Genomic DNA, 19,773 nt, shown 5'->3' with positions numbered 1-19,773 from the left:
ACATCTTGGTTTGTCCAAGATGCAAGGGCATGGGCAGGACAGATAATGAGGAGGGAAGATAACCGATGGTCATTAAGGGTTACGGACTAGATTCCAAGGGACGGGAAGCGTAGCAGGGGGCGGCAGAAAGTTAGGTGGGCGGATGAGATTAAGAAGTTTGCAGGGACAACATGGCCGCAATTAGTACATGACCGGGGTAGTTGGAGAAGTATGGGAGAGGCCTTTGCCCTGCAGTGGGCGTAATCAGGCTGATGATAATGATGATGATCATCATCATCAGCCTGATTACGCAATCTGTGCGACAGACAAAAGCATGGACTGCGTATACGCAGTCCATGCTTTCGTCTGTCGCACAGATTGACCTTGCTTTCGTCTGTCGCACAGATTGCGTAATCAGGCTGATGATGATGATGATGATCATTATCATCAGCCTGATTACGCCCACTGCAGGGCAAAGGCCTCTCCCATACTTCTCCAACTACCCCGGTCATGTACTAATTGCGGCCATGTTGTCCCTGCAAACTATGGACTGCGTATACGCAGTCCATGCTTTCGTCTGTCGCACAGATTGACCTTAATGAGCTCACAATAACCCAAGGAACACACCTACCCCACAGACCCGAAAGCTTCTTTGTTTCTTGGAGGAAAACTGGAAAGCAAGCTTTCCAAGCAATAGAAGATTGTCGGGAAGGATAGTGTGGGCCCACTATTAAACTAAAAACTTCATTGGTATTTAGGACAGGTTAACTATTTTCTCAGCTTCAGAGAGAAAGAAGCACTTCATTCTATTGATAAACAAAAAATACTTTGCATATCTTCATATACGAAGTGAACTGTAATCAGTGCTGGCTTACTAAATTGGTGTTCTCCTTAATAAGGTAGGTCATACTTTACATCTCAGTAACTAGGCACGAAAGTTAGATAGCTAGCAACATTCTTTCGCAATGAGAATAGAGTCATGAGCATGAGACTCTTGAAATCTACCATTCTGTATTTGCACTCCCCAAATTAATGTTTCTCAGTGCAGAGCAGGCCTGTTATTAAAATAGCTCTGGCTAGCCTGAACATAGATGGCACCATTGGTCAGTTTTAGGCTCTGTACTATGAAAACCATGAAAAGGGAGATGGTAAAGAATTGAGGAATTATAGCTTGCTTCCAGTAGGACAATGCTTGACTTGTGTTGACTCAACCCAGAGAGCAGGCTGGCTTTAGGAAAGGAAATAAAGGGATAGAAGGAAGCTTGAGAAGAAGCTAAGCACTTTGCATAGAGCAATGGAGGTAAAAATTATTGGCATAACATTAGGGGAAGGGTAGATAAGGATGTGGATTAGAGAGCAAACTGGAAAAGCTGATAGTATTCTAGTTGAGATTAAGAGGAAGAAATGGGAATTGTGCAGGCCACATAATGTGTTGGACAGATAACTGTTGGACACTGAGTTACAGAATGCATGCAAAGGGAAGGGAAGCATAGTCTAGAATGGCAGAGAAGTAATTGGTGGGATGAAATGGGGGAGGAAATTTTCAGGCATAACATGGTGTCAGCTTGCGTAAGCCATGGTAATTGGAAATCAATGGGAGAGGTATTCATCATTCAAAATAAAATGTGATGATGATGATGACTGTAAAAGCGGTACTGAGTGGTGGGTATACAAGTTTGGTGACCATATAACAAGACAGTGTACTGTATCAACAAAGATTCAAATGGCAACAAGTCAAAAATTACTGATATGCATTGCAGCATTTCCAAAGTTGCCTACTCTTGTAACGGTGACTTCATTCAAGATATTAAATTGGTCCTGAATGCTTAGGAATTGGCTACACATTAATTGTATGTTGGCCTCTCAGGTAATCATGGGTAATAGGCACTGTGATCATTTTTCACTTCTCACTTCATGTTATGCTAATGGTACAAAAGTACAGATGCACATTAAGACAAAAACATTTTGATTGGAATGTGAGCCAGGCCCTGACCTGGCTGTTTAACTCTTGCATTGAATTTAAGCTTGTTCTGCAAGCTGTGTATATATTTGTTTTGAAGCCTCTCTTTTTTTTTACTCATTTGCAACCATTGAAATGTTCAATGTCTGGTTTAAGTGAGGGCATTTTGTATTAGTCCAGTGCTATACGAATAACATTTTCTATGTGCTCACATTTGCTGCTTCATCTGAGAAAAAAAATAGGTTAATAAACACTAATGTAGCAGGTGAATCAGTAAATAAAACGGCACTTTGCATTCAAAATGAATATCGAAGCAAAATAATGTGAAGGCTTCTTGCATGCCTATTTTGGAATGCAACACAGAGGACCCTGTGTTTGTGGATACTTTTACAACTGAGAAGGGTTTCAGAAAGCCTTCTGGTTGGGTAAACGAGCGCGTCATACACATTGTGCATTGTATTCCACAGAGCGGCACTTTCAGCGGATAAGTAGACTCAAGCAGCAGGCAATGTTCTTGGAATACCTGTGGTGCAACATGAAGCTTGCAGGACTCAACACAGGGTGCGTACTCTATGTATATATAAAGTCACATTACACGCTGCATACATATTGGTCTCGCTGAAGCACAGAGAAACATCAATATAAGTAAAGTTTTATGGGATCGGCAAATAAGGCTATAGAAAAATGCATGCAGCATTGACCTTTCTTGAACATTTTTCTTCAGACAAGGAAAAGTCCTTTGTAGTGTGCAAAACTTAGAAAGAAGGAAGGAGGCGATAGGACAGGGTGTGCTTGTCCTGTCACGTTGTCCTGTAAACTTCTTCCTTTGCACATTAAAAAAGAATTTTTTTTCTTATCTGGAGTTACGTTTCACCAACCAACTCAAAGCTACCACCCTTTTGGAATGTGTTTGTTTTCTTTTTTTTTGCAAGGTTTTTAGGTGCCAACAGTTTTTTGCAACTCACTTATTACTGCTCTAAATAAAGAAAATAATTTTTAAAAAAGTGTAAATTAGCTAATCTATTCATTTGTTTATAGAATATTTCATATTCACCTGCCCATAATAACATGTGCTCTAAAGCAGTCATGGCTTTGTTAATGTTTTGCTATATTTCAACATTTAGTGTCTGCATAAAAGTACATGTTACATTGATTTACCCTTTGTGGAAAGCTCTAATAGCACATACATTGTGCTACAAATTTCTGCAAACCTTGTCCTTTTCAGAGAGCCAAGACCTGAATAAAGCATACCTCAGCTGTTCATAATAGTTGCTGTATGGGATCGAAGATTATAAATAAAATGTATATTTTATAAATATTTTTAGGTGTATTGTTGGCTGTGCTTTCTGGGGATTGATGTATACTCTGTGCCATAAATATGTAGAGGTTTACAAATGAAAACAAAATACCTGGAAACTAATTGTTGCTTTGTGTTACCCTCTGGACGCAGTTTTCTTTATTAAAGTACTATAAGCTATTCATCCACGTAGAAAAAGAAAGAGAAGGCTTGAGCAAGGGATAACTAAATGGCATGTAAGCGGTTCAAGGGGTTGGATGTTTGAAAACTGTTGCATCGGATCAAGAGGAAGCTTTATATATGTGCAAATTCCAAATTCCAGTTTGAAACCCATAAATTCTCTGATTAGACAACCATTGAACCGATATCAATGAAATTTCTTGCATTTAAGAACAAAGCCTTGATACTACCTCTTGTAAAAAGCAGAACATGAATTTAAGACCTCAAAGCTTTTCCAAAAATGTTAAAAAATTTTAAGGCATTAAAAAAAACAGCACAAAGTTTATATATTCATAACACAGCACCAAAACCACATACCAGTTAAGTGTAGTGGACAAATTAGACATACTTAATGAGTTTGCAGCTTATGGGAATTTGTTACAATGTTTACAAAAGTTTAGCGTATTTCCTTCTCGCAGATTAGTGGTATATATCAGAAAATTGTATAGGGTCCTTAATTTTGGGGCAAAATTTGATAGTCCCGATTTTCTCACCCCAAACTAATTTATGCAAACCAGGTTAAAGCCAATTTATATAAGCCGTTGATGTTGAGACGTTGGCAACTGTCTTGGATTAGAGAAGGGTGGCTGATTTGTCTAGTTGGTATTCCAAAAATTGTGTTGCAAGAGCCTATGCTAGTGAACAGGACGACAATTCACAGGCTTGAAAGGCCTGACGGGTCTATGGCACAAATACTCCCAATGCATATGATAATGCATGCCAACAAGGGCTTGTAAGATAAGGAAAAGCATCACACTTCCTGTGAAGCATGCCCATGTGCCCTACTTCTTGTATGTTTTCCATTGTTTAAATGTGCAAAGACCAAATTAAAAAATAGAATGACAAGGCTGTCTGTTTTCTTTGTGAATGTCATTCCCTTTAAATGTATTATAATGCTGGGCAACAAGGCTTTGCAGAGATGACTTCGTCACACGATTTGCAACTAGCTTTCTTTGGCATGTGTTGCTGTGAACATTTTCCTTGTTTCAGTAAAATGTTTGTGTCCAAAAGGAGACCATTGTTAGCATTAATTGTTTGTAAAAGTAAACAGTAAAATCACAAATTCTAAACTACCAAATGGAACTTCTGATTTCCATCCGGTTTTCCTTTTTGCAAATAACACCCTATTTTTACGCCCCGAACTTAAATATAAAACCTGAAAACGAAGGACCATATGTATAATACAGCATTATTGTCTGCTTTAGTGTTTGAACAAGAGCAGTTTATATTCTGATATTTTTATTTATTGCTAAGTTAGAGGTGTAAACTTGGCATTTGAGATTTTGTGAAATTTCAGGATTCTCAAGGATCTTAAATTGATCACTTAGATTAAAAATTTGCTTCTAGAGTATATAGATTGTAAGTTTCTTTCTTTTGAATGCAACTGCAACATATTTGATGCAGTGGATGGCAAGCAAAATGATTTCTCTATTTCTGTGTGTTTAGATAGGAGCTTCCGATGTAGCTTAATGTGCTGCAGTTGTTCTGCATGGTGTCCCATGTAACTTGAGCCAAACTTTAAAAATATGCAAATGCCATGTACCAGGAATAAACCAAGGTATTGTTGTTTGCCTTCGTTTCGAGATGCTCAGATTATTTTTTTGCATTCTGCCTAATGAGACAATTATGCTTAAATAATTAACCAGCTTCTTAATTATAATTATATGAAAAGTGTCAATGAGAAAATTGTTGAGCAACTTGAAAAACTCCCAATACAGCTTTCTGTTGCTCAATACGTGCTACATAAGAATGTTTTTCCGAGTGTGAAAGAAGCCCACAAATACTCGCAAAGTGCCTATTGCGCAATAGGCAACGCGTTCTTGCAGTTTTGCTGTGGATTTCTATGCACTGTGGAGAAAAGTTTGATGAGCAACCGTGAAACAAACCTGTGCAACAGCATCGAACAAAGCAATAAGACAAATTTCAGGATAAGTGGACATATAAAAACGTACCATGGATTATGACAAGGCATTCGTGGTGCACAGGTATACTAAAATTTACTGGGAACCGCCCATAGGCCAAGCAGCATTGGCATACTCTCAATGGTGATGTGTCGAACAAGTTTTGACATGAAAAAATTTCGACAGAACTTGTCTCACGATGACTGTTGATGGTATTGCAAGTGATTAGCATTCGAGCAATGTGGCAACATACCGTATTTCTCAAAATACATTTTAACATTTGTAGTGGTCATTCTGAGACTTCCATTGCTTCGGCTACATGCGTCATACTCCGGTATAGTCCCACTTTGCTATGTCACTCACTTAGGTCACTCATGAGCATGGCAACATGACGACAACTTTATGGTGCCAAGGCATTGACGATGATGGAATGATGAAAAAGGAATGGTGCTGAAGTGATAGCATCACGAGTTGGATGTTGAAGTTCGAATGATGGTGGAATAACCGTGACGGTATCACCATAGCGGTATAACAGTCAATGCATGACCATGACGCAATGAAGATGGTAGCATGACAACAAGCAAAATGGGATGACGACAGTGGCTTCAGGATGTAGGCACATCTACTCGGGTGGAGGGGGGGCAGGGGGGTCACTTGCTCCCCCCCCCCCTACTTTTGAAAACGGGGAATACGGCTCTGGAGCCCCGACCAACATCACTCGAGTCTACAGAAAGCCGCTTGATGCCATGATAATGGGGGTCTGGCCTCTCTACCAGCTTCACGAAGAGTCTTGGCCGCATTTGTTCTTCAGGCCACTTATCACGGGTTTGTATATAGCACCCAGGGTCTACCCGGTTCGAGCTGATAAATATCCCCACCTCTACAAGTCTGAAGTAGTCTTTCGAGACTTGATCTAGGCATTGATTTAGACTACTTGGTCTTCCATACCAGCAACCTCAACAGTGGAACTGAGGTTCCCAGTATTTTCAAGACTGCTTTAATTCATTTGGCCATGAAAGCTGTTCCCGTGGGGAAAAAAAATAGAGGCAGCACGAAGCGTTCGCTTTCTCGCTGCCAGCGTTGTGACAGCGAGTGCTCGTGATCATCGAGTGAGATGTTATTTAGATTTGCCTGTGTGTGCGTGATGCCATGTTTGTCATAGGCGTCTCTACCGGTGAGGGGGAGGCGTTTCCCCCCCGACAGTCGGAAGTGAAAGGGAAAGCAGACGATTTTTAGTGACCTTTTAAGTGACTTGAATGAACAGTTGGCGATATTTTAATGAAATAAGTTAAAAAGGCTGCTTGAAGAATGATCTTCTACAATTTCTTCTGTTTCTTCTGATCTTCTGTTTAATATTCAGAAGCTTCTTGGGAGTGGCCGAAACTCGCTGTACGATGCATAAGCTCCGTGACCATGAGGATCCAATGGCTGCCTTCACATTGGTAGCCTTCACACTGTGATTGGGCTTCACAACACAGTGGTCATCATAGCCATCATAGTGCTCACGAAATTAAAGTTTAGAAAACCTATTTGAATTTGCTTAAATGCTGCACGTTCATTGGTGTCACTAAATACATTAGATTGTTAGAGGTGCTCAAGCGTGTCAGAGGGCTAATTTACCGAAACCAAATGCCATAAATTTTGTGTTCAAATTTAGAACACAGCAGGTGCATAAAACATATCGACTGCGTAAAAAGGCGTAAGTATCAGAATGGCTGAGCTCGTTCACGCACGTCTTTACAAATTGCTTCCATTTTATCACTGCTTTCGGACCAATCACTTATCGGCAGCTTTCACGTGGATCAAGGGTGAAAATGGTATTGACCTGTACAACTCTCGTGTAATTGTCATCGCCGTGTTACCAACATGCGGCCAAGCACGTTCCACGAACTTCGAGAACCGTGAAGTATATAGTGATAATATGTAGACTAGTGCATTTTCATGCTTGGAAAACTAAGTTGCTTCTGTTCTTTTGAATCGTGCTGTATTTGTAACCTTCCAGTGTGAAAGTAATACGTAATTGAAGCTGTCGTAATTCGTTGTGTAAATATAAGAGGTAGGCGATAGAATGTCGACTTTCTCGAACATGAACCGAACACCAATAGTAAGTTTTGAATATCAGATAGACAAACGCAAACGCTCATATTTACAGCAGGAATAGTTATTTCGGTATAATTAGCAACACACTTGTACTGAATAGTTAGCTATCACGGACAATTAGAGTCGTTTTAAACGCAAGGTCACTACAACCGTTCTGAAAAGAACTGCACGAATAGCCACCAGACACCTTTAGAGCCTGGTGGCAAACAAGCTTTCCAAAATTGACAGGCTGCTGTATGACCAACTTGCCAAAAACGCAAAATACGTAGTTGAAGAAATTTCAGAAGTTATGGAAACGGTAAAGAAAAAGCTAAGGAGGCATTTGCATACCCTGGACACAACAAAAGCCCTCCTACAAGGCAAACATCCCTGCTTATAATGTAAAATACAAGTCTCCACTGCAGGAAATACTAATTGACAGGCCGGAAGCAAAGATAGCCCGTTCTCATGTATTGGACGAAAAGAAGGTAACCGAGGGGCCTAGTTTTGCAAGAACGCTCGCACATAATTGCTAGTCGGAACCATATGAAACCAACAGATCATGAAGAAAAAGAAAACATAGGGGAAATTATTTGTAATTTTTAATTGAAGTGTAGAAATGAGAAGCTTAAGGGAAATGGAGGAAGAAACAACCTGCTGACGGTGAGAGCCGAACCCACAACCTCCGTATTACGCGCGCGTCCCACTACCAATTGTGCTGCGGATACGGCAGTTCCCACGTCCCTGCATTATGCATTTATGTACGTGTGCAAGGTCTAAACAAAGGAGCGTTAATCAGCGCCACACTTCCACCGCAAAACCGAAAACAAAGCTTCCGTTGCCAATTTTGTTTCTGCATTCCTTCAAAAGCTTTGTTGCTGTTTTACTTCTGATGATTATAATTTGCGATACTTTGTTCAGCAGATGGCGAACAGCAATCCGATTTTAACAATCGGTTGTTGCGAAATATTTGGGTAGTTTTGATATTTGTAAATGCAGAATAGTTAATTTTTGAGTGTGAATATTGCACGCCAACTGTTTTATTTTGAAACATCGAATATTCGCCCACCCACGACGGCATCACGACTGCTAGCACATACCTAAAGTCTCAAGCTGTTAGACTTGGGCCACTGAGTCGGCGCAGAAAGCGTGACGACGATGGTATGACGAGAGTCGGACCACGAATGTGAAATGACCACTACAGTATCACGACTGTTAGCACATACCTAGTAGTCAAAGGTGGTAAATAACTTAGGCCATTGGGTCGGTGTAAGAGGACAGATAAATAGATAGGCTCAAAACGGCTGAAGTAGGTAAAGAATAATGCTAATTAGATAAAAAGAAAATCACCACCGATTCACTCCTGTGAAGGTGGTTAGTCAGCGAAGCTGTAGATGTGTTGCGCCTAATGTGAGGCAACGTTTCGTACACCGATTACAGGATGTGTGCTCATTACGCACATTACTCATCAAAGTGATATATGACGAATACACGGTTCAATTCAGTTTAGAAAACTTTTATTTGTTACTTTCAAATGGCTGCTAAAACTCCTTTCTGGTCGCCATGATGCACACTGATGTTTTCCGTTCTTATTTGAGGAGTGTTTGTGGCCAAAGTTAAATCTATGTATGACCCGTGTACGGTAGTTAGCTGACTCGGATCGTTGAAGTAACCGAGGCCAAACTCTTCCACGAATTGGGTGAACCATTGCTTTATTTCCGGTTCAGAGACGTTTACGTTAAACTCTCCGACAACGACCACCGTCGAGGGATTGGTGGTAACGTACCTTGATCAACGCGCAAGTGCGCGTGCCTCATCACCAATAAAACGGTTTGACGGCTTTTTACAGCGAAACTGTCTGTGGCTAGGATCCCGGGATTTCTTTGTGCACGCGTAACGTTGACAATAAACAATAATTGGCCGATCCCGGTGGCAGTTCAAGGCAGAGCAATGGCTCCACCTCTGAAGGCAGAGGCTGCAAGCACTTAGCAAAGTGAAGCGAACAATGCATAATTCTTTTGGAGTCACGTATACAACATACAAAACAGCAGTTGTCTCAATAATGAACAAGCTCAAAACGAGCATCCTAACCACATAACAGTTAATAAGGAGCTCCCGATAACAATGCGAAGCACGTAGCGCTGCCCGCATACGCTTCCCGGTAAAGATTACTGTTGCGCAAGCTGCCACGGCGACGGCAGCTTGCGACGTGGCGAGTGACGTCCCTAGCCTCTCGTTCATTAAATAACCAGCCTAGAAACTGATTTCAATGTCGTTTCAGCAAAGCTATGCGCGTCGGCTACCATTGCTATCATGACTCTAAAATAGCATTACTACCATTACTCTAAAGCCATAAAGCATTGCGCACCGCCCTCAGCAGTTTCAGATGTGGTGTTCAGCAGCTTCGCTGGACATCCGCTTTCGCAGGGCGAGGATGGCGAGTCATTTTTTTTATTTGTGCGTTTCGTATTGAAACAAAACCTGTGCTGTATGTGCGCTTCACGACTCTGCCTTACAGGGGTATATGAGCCATTGCTACTTACTGGCCCTGCATAGCTGCCGGAATCGACCCACCTGGGTTCTTTGTCGACGTGACGGATGCGAAAAAATCGCGGGATCCTAGCTATAGACAGCTTCGCTGTAAAATTCGCCGTTTATCTGCGTGCTTTACTGCGAGCGACTTGTAAGCATGGTGGAGCTATGACAGTACACGGTATGCAAGAAAAACGTATTCCAAATCTTCTGCATTGGTGTCGTGAAGTGGCACATTGTTTGACACTATTAGGCTCTGTAAGGGAGGTCGGGTGCCTGTCTTCAGCATAATTCAAAGGTTCCGCGTAAATCTTGTTTCGCTTGTGGTTAAAATTATAAATCGGTTCACGTCTTCTTCTTTGATGCTAGGGCTTCAAACAAGGCTGTATTCTTAGCCTAACCTGTGCTGCGGCATATTTTCAGCTTGAGTCCACAGAGTATTTTGTAAATATTTCAAATCGAGCGTAGAAGTAAATTTAAACATAAACATTTGCGATCTTTATTAATAACAAAAGAATTTACCTTAACAGAAACTATACTGACAAACTGAACAACCGCATCATACAAAAATCCAGGGAACTTTTTTTTGCTCGCGCTAGAGGAAAACTGGCTGCAGAGGTTGGCAGCATGCACTGCTCAGAGGTAACCGTCGCCGGGGCGTAGATTTGATCACACCTGCTGCTAAATATTTAAAGAGGGCTTCTACTCACATGCCCTGCTGTTGCGGGAAAGCCAGCTTTGCAATCCCTTTGCAAATTTTATATACTACGTTTGTTGTCACAAGGAACGAAGGCACCGCGGCCCCACAGCAGCTGACCCTGAGATTTCTCGGTGGTTCACCCTTGAATTCGCTATGCTTGAAAACTGCGCATGAGGTGAACTCTTGCCTTCACCCTCCGGAGTTTTGCAGCTCCTGGAGGTCAACGGGGCCACAGGAAACTGACAGGGCTGAGCAGTTCTCACGCCCCTATAGTGACTTCGTTTCTCAACGAAGGTTTCGTGAGTGCAGGCTGTAATCTGCAGAAATGTCCCGACTGCGATACTAAGCGCCACAGCTCCCGCTCCCGACACCGAAAGTGGTGGTTTTGAGAAACGCGATAACCACAGTACGAAAAAGAAAGCGTGCCATGCGGCATCCGCTTTAACCGGTGACTATGTGCAACAGCTTGCATCCGTAATTTCAGCGTGGTCATTGTTCAGTGCGGTGCACTGACGGTGGATGTGCCGCAAATGCGTCATGTAACGCATGGTTGCTGCTTGCACCAAAGCCACCTAGGTAGCACAAGACCTGTACACACTGCTTTAAGATGACATATGCTAATAAGGCCGACGGCCAGACAATCGAACGTGCATGCTGCCGAGTAAGCTGTCTAGGTGGCCTTGTGGCAATTCTTTTCACGAGAGAGAGAATGTAACGGGGGGGTATAGGTAAGGCGGTAATTAATTTATGGCTGCCGAAAGTAGCAGCGGGCGTCTATTAGATACCAGGGAACGGCGAGATGAAATTATGCGTTATAAGTAAGGCACACCATTGCGCCTTGCCCGCTGCTGGGGAACGGATGAGTCCGATTTAAAGGCATAGCAGAGACCGACTAGTGCAGACACATCTGAGAACATCGTGCGCTGATGGGTTCATCTAGTGAAGCTCTGGTCAACCTTAACGCACCAGAAACGCTCTTGTCTCGCATGTCTCTTTTTTATCGTACAACGAGCAAGGAACACCGATATGAAATGCGGTTATCTATTTGCACAGAGAGGTCGCAAGCTGCTTACGCCAAAGCGGCTGGTCGCGTCTACGCGTATATGCGCCCACACTATCGCAGAGCTGTTTCATGTTATCCTACGGCGCGGTGCATAAAATATTTACTGAAGGCTTGCGCTTGGATCAAATGCGACACATTTCCAGTTTGCTATCGAAATAGGATATAGACGGCGTGAAAACCACTGTGTGTTATGCTGGACACAGTGACAGCCAAACGGGGTCCACGATACGCAAGACATAGGTGGACAGCGTTACACGTATACATATATATATAATGTCGTGAAAAGGGTTGGCTACTCCCAAACTGCCGGCTCGTATGTGTGCTCAGTCAGTACACCGGAAGGCACTACCGACGTGTCTGTGTACGTTTAATATCCGAAGGCCCCCTAGTAAGGCAGGTACTTATATTCGCTTGTGTCTGACCAGCTGGGTTCTCAACGTTCCAGAGTTCAGGACAATCAGTGAGCTCAACGAAAGCAGGCAACAGATTCATGTCGTCGCTAACTTCTATAATCTCAAGCGGGGCTTGTTCCCTAGAGTCAATACACAAAACTGGTCCTGTGCAGTTTGGCACCCACCGTACAATTGTCAAGCTTGACTCAAAAATGAATACACACGTGGCTAAGAGAAAGGCCTACGCATACAAATTCCGCGTAAGTTTTTCACTGGCGTGTATGCAGGCAGCGTTCCTGTCGGAGTTCGGAAATGTAGCAAGTGCGAAGGCACCCTGCAAACGCCAGGAGGTGCTTGCTGCAGTGGCATACTTGAACCGGACCATGACAAGGACACAGCAATGTCGAATCCCCGATAGCAAGGTGGGAGCTGCTCCGAGAAGAGTTATTTCGGATGGAACGAAGCGGTTCAAGGTAATGCCGGGTCGCTACGAACTGCGGTCTATCGAAGTCCTCCCACGATTACATGCGTGATATTCGTGTATGTGCGTACGCAAAAGCGGAACGTCAGTACGGAGCGATCTGCATTTGATAGCCAGCACATGCCTGCATAACACACATTGTACGGAAGCGCGTCGAAGTGGAAGGTAAGAACAAACTTGAAAATTCACAGTAGCACAAACAGAAAGCACACCGTAATCTTTTCGACACCATTTCGACAGCGCGCACACATCGAGGCAATAAATTACGAGAATACTAATCGAGAAAGAACTACACAGTGCTGAGTCGAGTTATAAATGAAGTATCGCGGCTAGTTTGTTTGTCACACGTGGAAGACATTGTTCAGTTGTGTGATATGGTTCTGCGGACTCTCGTGCCGTGGTCGTCGGTCAGGGAACAAACAAATGCTTTTGCCCGGGAGTTTCGTTCAAATCACCGCGCAGTTCCTACCACTCCGCATCGCTGCACCATGCTCGCAGTGAAAGGCCTCCGCGAATTCTTGGACCACGGCGAGCGGGCCGTTGCACATGCGCCTGCCGTCGCGGCTGCCGCAGTGTACGATGCACCAGAATATCAGGAGCATCTGCGCGTCCGTCAGCGCCTCGTAGCCGTGTAGCCTGGTCGGTCTCCCGTTGCCGCTCGAATTGACCAGCGCCCTCAGCACCGTCCGTACCGACGTCACCCCCTTGATGAGCTGCATTTGGTGTGGTGCGATATGACTGAGGAGCACCTGCCTGTTGAAGAAACAAGCCAGCTTGTGGGTGAAGGTCAACTGGAGCCTGCTGTCGTACGTTCTCACGTTGTCCAGGATCACGGATGATAAAGCATACGCCACTTCGTTTCCGAGGATAGCGTACTTCGCCGCTGCAATCGTGTCGACGCCGTAGAACGGCATCTCTAGAGCCACGGGAAGCAACATGAATCGCCCACGGTCATAGGTGGAGATGCGCCCGTTGACGGTGTCCACGAGGTGAACCGCACTCGTATTACCTTTAACTGACCGCCTGTGCTCGGTGGCCAGCCGTATGTTCTCGAAGACGTTCTCCCCCATGTCCGGAAAGTGCTGGTCCATATCGCCTAACGTGTCGGCCTCGTTCACCTTCACCATTTCCAGAGACTGCTCCAGCCATTCGTCCTCGAGCTCGTTCTTCGGCACCACGCTGGCCCACGTCGAGCCGGACAGTCGCTCTCGAAAAGTCGCCTGCACGGCGGACTCCACGCTCAGGACGTCGGTGAGCACGTCCTCGGTCACCTCGTGTCGGAGATGTTCCACGACCAGTGCGACGCCGACGTATCTATGCGCGACGTCCGCGCAGAAAAGCATGTGGCCTCTACCAGCCCACGCGTCGCCCATGAAGTAAAGCGCTGTCAGCTGCCGACTCGCGAGCAGGGAGAGCGCTTGCGCGACGGCCCAGCCGACGTAGTAAGCCATGGCACTCTCGCTCTGGGACGTCACCAGCCTGAAGAAGTGCTCGAAGAACTCGTAGTACTCGATGGTGAAAGTGAACGGGCCGAGTTCGGAAGTGTTGAACGCGGCCCCGAGCAGCTTTTCCCACTCGCTCGCGGTGACGACTTCGAATGACAAGCTGGCCACGGTCGCCGAGGTGATATTCTCCAGTGGGTTAGAGTACGGAATAGAGAGCGCGGCGGTCAGGTTGGGCACTATTTTCTTCTCGAGCTCCGTCAGCTCATCGTAGGAGGGCGTCTCGGCGGCGTCTTGTTGGAATGCGGCCACCATAGCGTCGTAGTACTGTTTGTAGGGGCTCTGTTTGGCTTCGCTTTCAAGCATCAGTTGCCTCTGTCGTAGCAGCGACGCATAGAACGACGACGGCCGCACGGTCATGTGCCCTCGGCGTGTCGCTACGAACTCGAGCACACTGGCCCAGCTCCAGCCGGCCGACATCGAGAGGAATATGGGTAGAAGACGCGATGCGTTGCTGAGCCGGGGCCAGTGGACCCCGAAGGTGAGCAGCAGATCTCGCGCCTCGGTCGCGTGGCTCGCGTTGTGAATGTAGACGCGCGCGCAGGACTGGTACAGCCCGGCGGCTTTTTCCACGACCGTCTGCCCTTTCGGCGGCACGCTTAGATGGAGTGCTCTCGTTGCCACCTTGGTCATGAACCTGCGGTACGCAGTGTTCGCAATGTCACACATTGAGCCAGGCTGCGAAGACGAAGCGCACGCACCAATTCAGATAGAATCCTCACTATCTGCTGTCAGCCACTCTGAGCGTGAGCGAAGGTTTGCACACCCTACCCGAATATAATTTAGCGCATTGCTGCGTCTCGGCTAGGTACAATAAGCTAACAATAAGCAAGCAGCGCGTGTTCTCTGTGCTCCCTCTAATGGCGCGCAGATCGTGTTTGTTGTATTGCCAAGGAGACAGGACTGCATCTGTTTTCAGCTTCTGTACATTCGAGATTGTTTTCAGGCAAAATATGAAGTTTTTATGAGGTTAACCCGTTGCTATCACAAACTTCCTGGCTTGGATCGATCTATACGGCTCCATTCTGGCGGCGGTCCTTGAGTCGAGTTTTGAGCGAAGAATAATCTTTCATAGGTATGGAGTATGCGCTGCACATAAACATCAGAATTCTTTCCCTTTGTGACGTTCTGCTACAGTCCAGAAAAAATTTCCTTTCATGAACTCCATACAGTCGACTCCCGTTAATTCGACGTATCGCTTAATTTGAACGCACCGGAAAGTCCTGGCAAGAAACCATATGAAAGGAAAACTTGTTCGTAGCTTCGACGTGAAAGCGTGCCCCTTTGGTTATTTCGACTCCCGCCGGGACGCCATCATTCTCGTAGCGATCACTAAAAACGTGAAAAAAAATTGTTAACGTGGAAGCATTGAGTAGTTGGTTATTGACATTCAACCGGAATGAGCGCTAAAGCCACGGACACAGGTGCTCGTGGAAACCGATACGTTGCGGTGACTAACAATTGATGTAATATTGCGATGGACGAAATTTTAGATACTCTAGAATTAACGCATCGTCAAAGGCGTAAAAAAATTCGGGTACGCTAGTTATTTTTTTTTTAAGGTATGCTACTTGCGGCTCATTTAACACTTCTTGGCACACCGCATGGCCTTCGAGATTCGGCTAAGCGCGGCGGACGGACGCACCGCCCGATCTCGGAGGCCACGTGCCCTGCGGCCGCGCACTCACTGCTGTTGGACGGTGGCGGCGAGTGGGCCGTCCTTAGCGGCGTCCCACCGCGAACAGACGTGTCCGTAGAAGTCTCGGCACGGAGGCACCGACGCGTTGAGGCACTCGGCGAGCAGGGCGCGATGGCGGTCGCAGGCGGTGGTCGCGCAGCGCCGCCCCGCTGAGCCGATCGTGGTCACCGAGGCCAGGAACGCGGCCCCGATCAGCGCCGTCATCACTATCGTGATGGTCGAGAGCAGCACCAGCTGATAGCAGAATGCGGCACGTTAACTTGGCCGCAGTGTTAAGAACGGACGCTTCAGTTTCGCTTTCGTGTTGCGTGCTATATGTGCCTTTATACTGATGGTCGTATAAGATGTGCAAATAACCATTTAGTGTGCTTGAAGGCGTCTATCTCCTTAGTAGCAGGTGGGAAAAACCGTGTTTTATTACCATCTGTAACACTATCCGGCGGCAGCGGCCGTAGCACACTTAAGCCATTTTATATATGGCAGGTAACACGGTTGAAGTTACGCAAGTTTACATACCGGGTGTTTTAGCGAACGCTTTCACAATTAAAAAAAAAAAAAAGGAGAATGCCTGTGACACATATCACAATTCTAATCCATGAGCTTGTCCACTCGAAGAGACGGACATTAATTGCACAAAAATTGAAATGCATAGTCGACTGATTAACAAAATGCACTAATTAAGTGCTTGTCTATTTACCTTATGGCACATATATTGCATTTCACAAGTTCGCTGGGGAGTTCGCAAGGCGGATGCACTTGGAATAATTTCTCGGGATATGACACTAGTTTCGAGATATTAATTCCCGAACTTTGCGGAGAAATTCAATGGCGTTCCATTTACTTTAGGGCTTCAATGCATAACACGACGTTTTCTTAAGAAAGTAAGTGAAACGACAGCGAATTTTCGCCGCAAATTTGAACGTGAATATCTCGTAAATGGTGTCATCCACATAACTCTTTTCAAGTGGCCAAGCCTTGCAATCTCACCCGCTAAAATTTATAAATTGCAATATCTGACATAAGGTAATCCATTAAAAACTTAATCAGTGCATTTTTGTTCGTCTGTTACGCATTTCATTTTTTTGTGCACGTAATGTCCGGCTTTTCGAGTAGGCCAACTCGTGGACTAGAATTGGGCGATCTGCCAACGGCAATTTTTAAAATTTTTTGAAAGTGTTCGCTGAAACACTTGGTGCGGTCATGAGAGCCCGTGCGGTGCGCTCTGCAGTGGTTCGTGAACTGCGACGCCTTCTACCGAGTAAGTACTTCATATATTACAACTATACAGCGTGTAGAAATGAGGTTACATCAAATTACGTAGTATTTGGTCTCTGGTGCTTCCGGTATGCGACGTATACTGTATACGTTCTGACCGCGAGCGCAAGCTAAGCGCTGTGGCCACCGATCGAAGAAACCGTCATTTGGTGATAAATATGATTAGATGTGGACGCCTTGCATGTGCTAAATGTCAATATTTTGCGACATCGAATTATAAGACAAAGTTGCATCGGGTTACACGACGCATATGTATATCATTCCTTCATATGTGATCCACAATTTTTTTTTTTTTTTTTGGTAGCGAATGCGAGGAGTCGGAGATGTCTTTCTATAGCCTTCGTAACGTTACTTTCGTAAGTTATCACGGCCGAAATGGGTGCCGCGGATGGGCGCACCCGTTTTCTTCGGTAAACATGACATCGTGTGGCGTTAAATGAACGCGACGCCACTCCGAAAATGCTTCGGAAATGCGCCTGATGCGGCTGGTCGTAACGGTGTGTACGGTGCCCGAGACCTGCAAGCGACCCATGTCCAGGGGGGAGGAGCCGGCTGGCAAGGGCACCCATGGACCTGCAGGTAGACCCGACGAGTTCTCGGCCGCCAAGGGCGTCGGTGCGCGGTTGAAATCGTCGGGCGGCTGTTGCTGCTGCCGTTCCTGCTGCCGTTCCTGCTGCTGTTCCTGCTGCTGTTCCTGCTGGTTCTCGGGCTCGGGGTGCCGGTGGCGCTTTGATCGTTGGCGGTGGCCGTGGCGCTCGCTGTGGCTCTTGTCTGTGGCTCCCTTGGTCTGCGCCGGTCGCGGAGAGAGAAGGAAGAAGAATGCACAACATTCAAATGTGAGACGCTTACGCATTCTCTGTTTGGCGATGCTGACATTCTTTTGAAGTGTTGATGATGTATAACGTTTAGGAATCGCTGCGCCTTACCAGACCTTGCTGTCGGGCTACGCACTGATGTTTATGTAGATGTCGAGGTAGCGACGGCACCCTACGGGCTTGCCAATCTGGCTATCGAGTGTCTTACTGAACACCCCACATGGCACCCAGACTACGTCCAGACTACTGCTTGCGTAACGTTCTCAACGTCCCAGGTATTGGGACAGTAAACTATTCCCCACCCTTGTGAGCTTGGCACCGTCCTCGCTGGATGAAGTGTTCGCGAGCTGTGACCATATTCAGCTATAATACTCCTGATGACACTGCCAGATTGAATGGATTGTCATAATTCAACTTAGGCGCAGCTTACCTGCAATGCCTCCTCCTGTGGTTGTATCCTGGACGACAGCGGGCCCGCAGTAAGGACTCCCGTGTCTGCCTCTCTAACGTTGCCACTCTCCTGGAAGGTGATTGTTACTGTGCTTTACGAAGCGCACTCCATTCGAGTTAATAATCCTGACGCTGCCGCGTACGTCATCCTAGCTTGCTGCGACAATATGACTCTTGCAAATGTGGTACAGCTTCAGACAGATTAAAGCGAAGTTGTTTGTGAAATATGGTCCATGCAACACATTGCATCTGCGGCATTTAACGCGACTTTTATCGTAGTTGGAAGTAGCTGTTGGTGAAAACGCTTTATGAAAACGTTACAGACGTTATCTTTCGTGAGCATCATTTAGCGCAGTAATGTGGTGCCCGCTACCAGACTGTCTCTGCGCTGTGCTTGGTTAGTTCCAAACATGCAATGCTGTAAATGTCAGAGTTTACACAGATTTTCTTTGCAAAGTGACTAAAGTGTTATTGGACTGTTATTGGAAAGTGTTATTTACATCTAAAAAAAGAACCCTCTAAGCCCATTAAACTGTCTTGATATTCTAGAGTAGGGGTGCGCGAAAAGTATTTTTCTTTTAGATTAAATGAAATACGAATGGTGCCAGAAGTGAATCGAATGGAATATTAAATACATTTCAAATAAACAACGGTCGTTTTCTCCATTAACATAAAACATTCGTTCATGTCCTAGCATTCATAATGTTAACAAGTTTTACATAATATTGAACGTTATGAAGCGCTGTTTCATAAGTGTAGCGTTCGTAACAAACGGGTAGCCTGTTCGAATACACGACATTCTGCGGAGAGTGCGAATAAGCAGGCTTACACGAATAAGTCTGGCTCCCTGAGGGCTCTAAGCGTGCGTGCTCCGCGGTAAGTAACTTATCGCGTTTTACGCCTGCTGAATTTTGGCCCTCGGTACGAAATTGATCTCTCTTGCTTTAGTTTTTTTTTTCATCGAGCCCACTAGAGGATTTAAAATATTCTAAAGCTATTTAAAAATAGTCGTATTTGTGGATTCCATTTGTTGTTCGATTATTCGATTCCTGAATCGAGAATTTCGAGTATACTCGCACACCCATGTTCTGCAGTGTGAAAGGAAATAAGAGTGTTTGGAATAGTAAATACGTAAATCAAAGCGCAGGTGAAGAAACATCTTAAACTCGATTTTCTCAAGGTAGGGTTCTCACCGATGACGGATATGCCGGTGGAGATAGGGTGACGCCACCGGTCGACAGGGCGACACTTGGGTCGGTTGTTTGCTGCGCAAAAATAAATAAATAAAAAAAAATAAATAAATAAATAAACAGACATGCGTGGCTCTGCTATCGCAAACGCTAGAGGCCAGTGGAGCTGGGGGAAGGCCAGTAAAGTAGTGCCAAACCGCACACAAGACACGAGCGCCGGCAACGCGTCCCTAAGGCGT

At 45.3% G+C, this 19,773-nt stretch overlaps 3 protein-coding genes across 3 annotated transcripts in view; 1 reads left to right on the top strand and 2 right to left on the bottom strand.

Annotated features, from left to right (window-relative positions):
* The window catches only part of LOC142582831 (transducin beta-like protein 3), a 41,521-nt gene extending 38,262 nt beyond the window's left edge, over positions 1–3,259 (top strand). Inside the window, exons 21-22 of the mRNA XM_075692891.1 lie at positions 2,407–2,500; positions 3,165–3,259. Of these exons, the coding sequence (XP_075549006.1) occupies positions 2,407–2,500; positions 3,165–3,183 (113 nt within the window). The 3' untranslated portion in view covers positions 3,184–3,259. The remainder of the gene's footprint in view (positions 1–2,406; positions 2,501–3,164) is intronic.
* Positions 3,260–12,040: 8,781 nt separating this feature from the next.
* LOC142583579 (uncharacterized) lies at positions 12,041–16,008 on the bottom strand. The gene is made up of 2 exons (XM_075694068.1): positions 15,794–16,008; positions 12,041–14,742 (listed from the first exon to the last, which is right to left on the bottom strand). Exons 1-2 carry the CDS (start codon positions 16,006–16,008, stop codon positions 13,050–13,052), a joined length of 1,908 nt encoding a protein of 635 aa, XP_075550183.1. The 3' UTR covers positions 12,041–13,049.
* An 888-nt stretch (positions 16,009–16,896) lies between these two features.
* The window catches only part of LOC142581899 (uncharacterized), a 3,516-nt gene continuing 639 nt past the window's right edge, over positions 16,897–19,773 (bottom strand). The window contains exons 2-4 of the mRNA XM_075691341.1: positions 19,538–19,609; positions 18,325–18,414; positions 16,897–17,866 (exon numbers count right to left, since the gene is read on the bottom strand). Of these exons, the coding sequence (XP_075547456.1) occupies positions 17,444–17,866; positions 18,325–18,414; positions 19,538–19,609 (585 nt within the window). The 3' untranslated portion in view covers positions 16,897–17,443. The remainder of the gene's footprint in view (positions 17,867–18,324; positions 18,415–19,537; positions 19,610–19,773) is intronic.

This window comes from Dermacentor variabilis, chromosome 5 (assembly GCF_050947875.1).
Source record: "Dermacentor variabilis isolate Ectoservices chromosome 5, ASM5094787v1, whole genome shotgun sequence".
NCBI classification, from domain to species: Eukaryota; Metazoa; Arthropoda; class Arachnida; order Ixodida; family Ixodidae; genus Dermacentor; species Dermacentor variabilis.
The sequence above is the reverse complement of the archived record's forward strand: the minus strand, read 5'-3'. Positions and strand labels throughout refer to the sequence as shown.